The sequence below is a fragment of the Puntigrus tetrazona genome, chromosome 3 (genome assembly GCF_018831695.1).
Source record: "Puntigrus tetrazona isolate hp1 chromosome 3, ASM1883169v1, whole genome shotgun sequence".
NCBI classification, from domain to species: domain Eukaryota; kingdom Metazoa; phylum Chordata; class Actinopteri; order Cypriniformes; family Cyprinidae; genus Puntigrus; species Puntigrus tetrazona.
This window is the reverse complement of record NC_056701.1, coordinates 19121894-19131043: the sequence shown is the minus strand read 5'-3', so window position 1 is coordinate 19131043 and position 9150 is coordinate 19121894. Positions and strand designations below refer to the sequence as shown.

The window sequence follows — 9150 nt, the reverse complement described above, 5'->3', positions numbered from 1 at the left end:
TTTTCATGAATTATGCAGGCATACTGTGCTCACGATTATCAGTACTCCACTTTTTTTTTTTTTTCAATTTTAAGCCAGACTGAAAGGGAAGAAAGGCATAGATTAGCCAGGCTATCTTCGTGAAATCCTAGAGGCGAACATTTAATTTGACCCCATTATCATTTCCTCCAGTGTAATTGCTGTACCTCTGTCAAAAGCGGCCATTAGGGCGACTAGCTAAAAGCATTCATACACTTCGGTTTCTCTCACATTTCAGCTCTAGTACATACTTCTACATTTAGGCTGTAAAGCAATAATAAAAGTTTCAATTGTATAAATGTCTTCTATATCTTACTGTAGCAACGAACGACCACTGTGGAAATAACATCTATCAGAATAGAGGGAAAAGATGAATGCTCCAATGCCACCTACTGCCTGCAGTGTGCTGTAGCTGCAGAAGTGGTTAAAAAAAAAAAAAAATTTTCAGGCATTTAATAATTATTCAGAATGACAACATTGGCTAATGCAATGTATTAAAACCTGCTGAGAGAAATGTAAATGCTTATTTGTTATTTGCAGTATTCAGCAATAACTGTTAATGAACTAAATGAAAACATAATGCAAGTAAAAATTGGCCTTTTGTGAATTCGCCAGCAGCAACTTAAACAACAACCAAATAACAAGTTAAAAAGTATCTAGGATAACATTTGCTCACCTTTCTGCCATTATGTACTCCCTAATGAACAAAATACAAGCAAAGCCTAGCCACAGTTAGGGCCTCAATGTATGCGCCTAAAATCTTAACTCAGATTTATAGCTATTGTTTTACACAGCTGCAGAATCATTAACTAGCGATCTAAGTACCAAGGCGCGAGGCTCTGCTAAATCTTCAACTCAATGACTTTACTTATCTCACTTTCCATCAACAGAACATGAAAACCATTAAAATGACCAGAAAGGTTCAGCAAACCGGTTGTTCGACAGCGCAAGACCACAACATGAGAAAGATTTCGACACAAGACAAGTTTTCTTGCGAATCACAACTTTCTACAAAGGATGAGGATGTCTGTGCATCTTATCAAAAGATAAACAACAGAGTTGTTCAGCACACTCGTCATATTATTGCTGCTTGTGTACGACCTGAAGACCAGACAATGAATTACTAATGAATACCTTTTTAAATGTAACACACAACACCCAGCCTGAGTTCCTCCTGCTCAGCATGTGACCTGTCTACCAGATAACGAGACACAAAGATAAAACGAGATACAGCCCACTTGTACCTTGTATCCTACAATTAAACCACAGCTTCCCTTGTTCCTCATTGAGTCATCAAACCTTGATCTGTGTACTGGAATATATGTATATATACACACACACACATTTAAAGAATTTAGGTTACTCTTCTCGTTTGAACAAATCTGTAAGTCAAACACAGGATACAAGAGGATAGCGCCTTTCCACAGCAGGCACAGCTCTGAAACCTGGGACTTACCGCGAAACGAAATCCGACAGAAACCAGAAAACAAGTAGAAAGTCACTTTTCACGGAGCTATATATCATATATATATATATATATATACCATATATATATATCATACCATTATATATATATATCTACCTATGAGTCATTATAATTCCCACACCAGGATTTTTGTAGCCAATAAACAGCTAACTATTTTAATATTATTACGAATACTTTAAAATGTGATTTATTCCAGATGGCAAGTTTTCAGTAGCTGTTATTAAGTCTTCTGTCACGCGATCCTTCAGTAATCATTCTGATTAGCAGATCTGGTGTTCATAAAACATATCTTATTATTATTATCAACTCCAGTTGTATGCGTATTTTCTTTTGCTTATTTATGAGTTTGTGTGTGTATTATTATTATTGTATTATTATTATTATTATATAAATGGGAAGTTTGAATGAAGAGTAGTTTTAGATGTGAACTAACTGAAGATATGTGATCCCAGATACATCTGAACTGGTATCTGACCTGGATTAACCTGTCAGCCACAGCCAATTTCAAACCATCGATCATTACACAAGCGTTTCACGAGAAAACAATCAGGTTACGCGTTTTTATAATCCTGCGTTTATGCAGTGTTTCCCTCGATGCTGACTTTCATCTAAGCGTAAACTTGCAGCATCTCGCAGCAAATTGATGGGATCTATTCAAACTCTCAAAGTATCTGCCCCAGACTGTCGTCAACATGTGTCTACGTTAAGTTAAATCGATTTTAAAAGTACAGATTTGTGCATATGATATTTCCAAGTCAATAAACCCACTACTTGATCTTTCTGCGGTTGCGTTGCCAGCTTATCAGCCAGGCATTTGAGTTATATGGCAGGACCTCTGAAGGAGATCAGCTGTAGGTTTTAACACATGTCCTCTCCTACTTCACTTGTTCCTTAAGTGGCTGCTGAAGTTCCAACCTCTTCCTCCTCATCATCTACTTCATAGCCATCACCCAATCCCTAGGTGTACACGCTCCCAATATCAGCATCACAGAGAAGCTGAGACTTGAGCTCCATCACTGGGGTGGTGAGTCAAATACACTAAACTTGTACTTTACAAGGTTTGTTTGTTCACATAAGCATGCACTAACGATGAGCATTGAGTAGCGACTGTATGAAACATTCATTGTTAATTCACTTGCCTGCTCATATCGTTTAATATTAATTTATACCTGACTTCAAAGCTTACAATATATAACATCTTATGTAGATTCTCATATTGAATACATAAAATAGGACTAAACACATGTTAATTGACCATTAGCTTATCTTCCAAGAACAGTTCACCCAAGAAATGAGCTATATTTACCTCAGGCCATCAAGATATAGATAAATTAGTTTTTCTTCAGAACAGATTTGGAGAAAAATGGGTTATTTGTTCACCAATGGGTGCTCTGAGGTGATGATGATCCGTCAGCTGTGCTTTTGCAAAACAAATACATCAAGACTTTTCTAACTTTCGTCGTCCATTATTTATAATCCCTTCTCCAGTAAGAAAAAGTATTAACTTTCACTGACATATTTGTTAGAAATGCTGTTTAGACTTTTTTCACTGGAGAAAAAATGTTTATGAAGAGACAACTTGTATTTTATTCTTACAAACAGGCAGTTTTCACTTTAAATTGCATTATTTGATGGACTGTAACTTTTTTGAGATTTTAACTCATGACGCAAGTCGTGAATTACTTGTGGATTATTGCGATGTTTTATCAGCGTTTGGACTCTCAATCTAGTGGCACCCATTCCTGCTGAGAATGCATTGGTGAGCAAGTGATGTAAATTTATCCAAATCTGTTCAGTGGAAAAACAAACCACGTCATGGGACTAGAGTAAATAAATTACATTTTTGGTGGAGTAATGACACGGTCAAATCAACCTAATTGTCAGGTGTTCATTACACAAAACTTCGGGTTTGAACGGTGCCAGTATCTCTCTTTTCGACAGAGTTATTTCAGCAGACGGTCTTGTTCTATGAGTGGTTACGATGGTGATAATCGCATCCAAACCTGCCTACAACATGCAGTTGGCCTATTTTTTCACTGTAGCTGCATGTCTGGTATTTGTGTGGGGTGTCTCTTATCTACAGGTAACACATTTTAGCAGTACAGTAGGTTATTAAAGCCTTTAAAGGCACCAAAAATACAAAGCTCGTTTTGTTGCTAGGTCACTTCCTGCTGAGCATTTACATATTTTCCCAGACATCATATGGGAATAACTAGTAAACTTCAATCAATGGCTGATTGTTCCCTATGCCAGACGTTGAATATTTACGTCCTGGGACTCAGATCACCATATGAATTGAAGTACTAGATAGTGCAACAAGCTAGCATTTCAGTACACAGAGGAATGCAGAAACGTCTGGTTTTCTTTCCTCCTCACTCCAGCATGTCCAGATCCTTCAAGAACAACTGTGCTGGAGACAGGACCGTCTCTGAGGCGTGGCGTCTCCTGCAATGGGATTTCAGTGTTGTCAGCTGAAGACAATACAGTACAGCAGAACAATCTGCCATTCCAGCTGAAGGTTTCATACCTGTCGTGTCATGCTTGTAGATGTCATCACTATTCGGTTTCTTTCGGCTCGTGCCTGTAGCCTGTCATGAAGGTTACAGGTGAAAAACAAAAAGCGTGATCTCTTTGTGAATAAAACACCTGTCTCTCCACCTTCTGGCCTGGCTACTCTTTGGACTGCCCTAGGATTTCAGATGCAGGCATCTACTTCCTGGGGACAAAACAAGAACTGGCAGTTAGATTTGAGAGTGTAATAATGTCAAAAGTGTGGATTTAAGCTTGCATTTCATTCTCCCGTCATATTTTGCTGGCCGGTTTCCAGTCAGATCCAGAGTGATTTAGGCTCAGAGCTCTACTCTTATTCTGCCTGTGGTCGTATGTAAACCTAATCCCAACCTGGTACACTCTATTTACTCTCTCATGACCCAAATGACTACTCCAACCCACGCGCAAGATCTACCATGGCATTGAGGTGTGCTCATTGTTCGTTACAGTCACACCCAGAAGCATCAGATTCCATTGCTAACAATATCAGGTGACCTCACCTTCATTGTCTGTTTTGTTTCTAGAAGTGTTATTTTTGAGATGTCCATTCTTGTGTTATCCTTTGCTTTTACTGGCTACCGTTGTTCCAACAGTATCTCAGTAGGTGCACTAAGATATCATTTATTATGAGTTAGTATAAGCATGATTATGCATCTCTTTATACGATTATGTCGTTTCATTCAGAAGTGTTGGAGTCCTTTTGTGGGGCAGAGCGTGTATCGACTGCTGATGAGTGGCTTCCATATTCTGTCTGCTTAGCATTTTCTTTTGGGAATTCCTGCACCAAGTGAGTCAAACACAAGTACTACATGATCAAGTGTTTTGACTGTTGAGGTAGGTCTGCAAAACCAATTGATTACATCTGGAAGCCAGCTACTAAAAGTGACCATTTGGTAGCTGGCACCAGATGTCGAGTGGACTACGAACCCTCAACAATCAAGCTGTGTTTTAATAACACGTGTTTGACTCGCGGTGCCAAGCAGACAGAATATGAAGTCAATTATCAGCAGTCGATACACGCTCTGCCCCACAAAGGACTCCCAACACTTGAATGAAACGATTACAATCGAGTAAAGAGACGCATAATCATGCTTTGCTACTAACTCATAATAAAATGATATCTTAGTGCACCTACCGAGATACTGTCGGGAACAACGTGTAGCCAGTAAAAGCAAAGGATACCAAGAATGGACATCTTCAAAATAACACTTCTAGAAACAAAACAGACAATGAAGGTGAGGTCACCTGACATTGTTAGCAATGGAAATCTGATGCTTCTGGTGACTGTAACGAAACAATGAGCACACCTCACAATGCTGATGTAGATCTTTGCGCGTGGGTTGGAGTAGCTCTCTATTTTGTCGATGAGAGAGTAAAATAGAGGCACTATCAGGTTGATGAGCGACACGACCACAGGCAGAAGCAGAGTAGATGCCTCTGAGCCTAAATCACTTGGATCTTGACTGAAACCGAAGGCCTGCAGCAAAATATATGCACGGGAGAATGAAATGCAAGCGAAATCCATACTTTTGTGACATTATTACACTCTAAACGAACTCGCCAGTTCTTGTTTTGTCCCCAGGAAGTAGATGCCTGCACCAGATCCTAGGGCAAGTCCTAAAGAGAGTAGCCAGGCCAGAAGGTGGAGAGACAGGTGTTTTATTCGGTCAGGCAGAGACGTTTTGTTTTTCACCTGTAACCTTTCTGATAAGGACTCCTGGAAGACATGTGCAAAATGAGCCGAAAGAAACCGAATAGTGATGACATCTACAAGAAGACACGGACAGGTATGAACCTTCAGCTGAATGGCGAGATTGTTCTTGTTGTACTGTATTGCTTTTTCATTGACAACACTGAAATCCCAGCTGCACAGGAGACGCCACGCTCCTTCAGAGACGGGTCCTGTCTCCAGCACAAAGTTGTTCTGGAAGGATCTGGACATGCTGAGGAGGAGGAAAGAAAACCAGATCGTTCTGCATTCCCTTCAGGCACTGAAATGCTAGTTTGTTGCATCATTCAGTACTTCTATTCATATGGTGACCTTTGAGTCCCAGGACGTAAATATTCAAACGTCCATATTTTTAGTGAAACAATCAGCCATTGACTTGAACATATCTATATTCCCATATGTGACGTCTGGGAAAACATGTAAATGCTCAGCAGGAAGTGACCTAGCAACAAAACGAGCTTTGTATTTCTTGCGTGCCTTAAAGGCTTTAATAACCTACCGTACTGCTAAATGTGTTACCTGTAGATAAGAGACACCCCACACAACACCAGATATGCAGCTACAGTGAAAAAATAGGCCAACTGCATGTTGTAGGCAGGTTTGGATGCGATTACTTCACCATCGTAACCACCATAGAACAAGACCGTCTGGTTGAAATAACCCTGTCGAAAAGAGATACTGGCACTGTTCAAACCCGAAGTTTTGTGTAATGAACACTTGACAATTAGGTTGATTTAATTTAAGTCAATACTCCACCCAAAAATGTAATTTATTTACTCTGAAGCCACCCATGACGTGTTTGTTTCTTCCACTGAACAGATTTGGATAAATTTACATCACTTGCTCACCAATGCATTCTCAGCAGTGAATGGGTGCCGTCAGATTGAGAGTCCAAACGGCTGATAAAACACATCACAATAATCCACAAGTAATTCACGTGACTCCAGGTCATGAGTTAAAATCTCAAAAAGTTACAGTCCATCAAATAATGCAATTTAAAGTGAAAAACTGCCTGTTTGTAAGAATAAAATACAAGTTGTCTCTTCATAACATTTTTTCTCCAGTGAAAAAAAGTCCAATACATTTCTAAACAAATATGTCAGTGAAAGTTAAGTACTTTTTTCACTGGAGAAGGGATTATGAACAATGGACGATTTAAAGTTAAAAAGTCTTGATGTATTTGTTTCTTATAAAAGCACAGCTTTGGACGTGGATCATCATCACCTCAGAGCACCCATTGGTGAACAACAATCCCATTTTTCTCCAAATCTGTTCTGAAGAAAAAACTAATTTATCTATATCTTGGATGGCCTGAGGGTAACATAGCTCATTTTTGGGTGAACTGTTCCTTGAAGATAAGCTAATGCATCAATTAACATGTGTTTAGTCCTATTTTTACAGCATTCAATACAGAGAATCTACACACATACATGCTTATATATTTGTAAGCTTTAAAGCTGTATAAATTAATATTAAACGATTATGAGCAGGCATGAATTAACAATGAATGTTTATACAGTCGTTTACCTTAAATGCTCATCGTTAGTGCATGCTTATGTGAACAAATGAAACCTTTTTGTAAAGTGTTAAGTTTAGTGTATTTGGACTCACCACCCCAGTGAGGAGCTCAAGTCCTCTGAAGCCTGTGATGCTGCTGATATTGGGAGCGTGCACAATTTGTGGGATTGTGATGAAGCAGAAGTTGATGATGAGGAGAAAGAGGTTGAACTTCAGCAGCCACTTAAGGAACAAGAAGTAGGAGAGGACAGATGTGCCAAACCTGCCGCCGATCTCCTTCAGAGTGTCCTGCCATATAATCAAATGCTGCCTGGCTGATGCCAAGCTGGCACGAAATCTGCGGAAAGACTGCGAGTGGGGTTTTATTGGACTTGAAATATCATGCGGCACAAATCTGTACTTAAAAATCGCATTTAACTTTGTACCCGAGACACATGTTGACGACAGTCTGGGGCGAGGATGGCCTTTGAGAGTTTGACAGAGTTCACTCTGTCCCTGTCGAGACAAGCGCGCAAGTTTACGTTTAGATGAAAGTCAGCATCGTAGGAAATACTGCATAAACGTGTGATTATAAAAAAAACGTTAACCTGATTGTTTTCTTCTCGTAAAACGGCTTAGGTAATGATCGTATGGCTTGAAATCTGGCTGTGGCTGACAGGTTAACCAGGTCAGATACCAGTTCAGATGTATCTGGGATCACAAGTATCTTCAGTTAGTTCACATCTAAAACTACTCTTCATTCAAACTTCCTATTTATATAATAATAATAATAATAATAATAATAATAATAATAATAATAAACCTATAAATAAGCAAAAGAAAATACGCAGCACAACTGAGTTGATAATAATAATAAGATATGTTTTTATGAACACCAGATCTGCTAATCAGAATGATTACTGAAGGATCATGTGACATAGAAGACTTAATAACAGCTACTGAAAATGCAACTTTGCCATCTGAAGAATAAATCACATTTTAAAGTATTCGTAATAATATTGTACAGTTAGCTGTTTATTAAGCAAAAATCCTGGTGGTGGGAATTCATATCGACTCAAGTGTGTGTATATATATATATATATATATATATATATATATATATATATATATATATATATATATATATATATATATATATATATAGCTCCGTAAAACATGACTTACTGTTTTCAGTTTCCTGTCGGATTTCGTTCGCGGTAAGTCCCAGGTTTCCCAGAGCTGTGCCTTGCTGTGGAAAGGCGCTCATCCTCCTCATCCTGTGGTTTGATCATAGATTTGTCTCAAACGAGAAGAACTAAATTCCTTTTAAATGTGTGTGTGTGTATATATACATATATTCCAGTAATAACAGACTGCTGGGTTTGATGACCTCACTGAGGAACAAGGAAGCTGTGGTTTAATTGTAGGATACAAGGTACAAGTGGGCTGTATCTCGTTTTATCTTTGTGTCCTGTTGTCCGGGTGACAGGTTTCAACAACCAATGCCGAGCAGGAGGAACCCTGTGGCCGGGTGTTGTGTTACATTTAAAAAGGTATTCATTAGTAATTCATTAACTGTCTTCAGGCTCGTCAGCAGCAATAATATGACGGCGTGTGCTGAACAACTTCTGTTGTTTATCTTTGATAAGATGCATAGACATCCCTCATCCTTTGTAGAAAGTTGTGATTCGCAAGAAAACTTGTCTTGCGTTTTAAATCTTTCGCGTTAGGTCTTGCGCTGTCGAACAACCGGTTTGTTAACCTTTCTGGTCATTTTACGGTTTTCGTTGTTCTGTTGATGTGAAAAAGTGGGATGCAAGTAAAGTCATTGAGTTGAAGATTTAGCAGAGCTCTTCGCGTCTTGGTGGCA

At 38.9% G+C, this 9150-nt stretch overlaps 1 protein-coding gene across 1 annotated transcript; it reads right to left on the bottom strand.

Annotated features, from left to right (window-relative positions):
• Positions 1 to 2395: 2395 nt before the first annotated feature.
• LOC122341328 (transmembrane channel-like protein 5) lies at positions 2396 to 8721 on the bottom strand. The gene is made up of 13 exons (XM_043234685.1): positions 8466 to 8721; positions 7889 to 7991; positions 7727 to 7796; positions 7395 to 7649; positions 6303 to 6445; positions 5850 to 5997; positions 5616 to 5771; positions 5362 to 5531; positions 5190 to 5265; positions 5026 to 5100; positions 4032 to 4092; positions 3881 to 3975; positions 2396 to 2461 (listed from the first exon to the last, which is right to left on the bottom strand). The coding sequence occupies exons 1-13, from the start codon at positions 8554 to 8556 to the stop codon at positions 2396 to 2398; spliced, it is 1509 nt and encodes a 502-aa protein (XP_043090620.1). The 5' UTR covers positions 8557 to 8721.
• Positions 8722 to 9150: the final 429 nt, after the last annotated feature.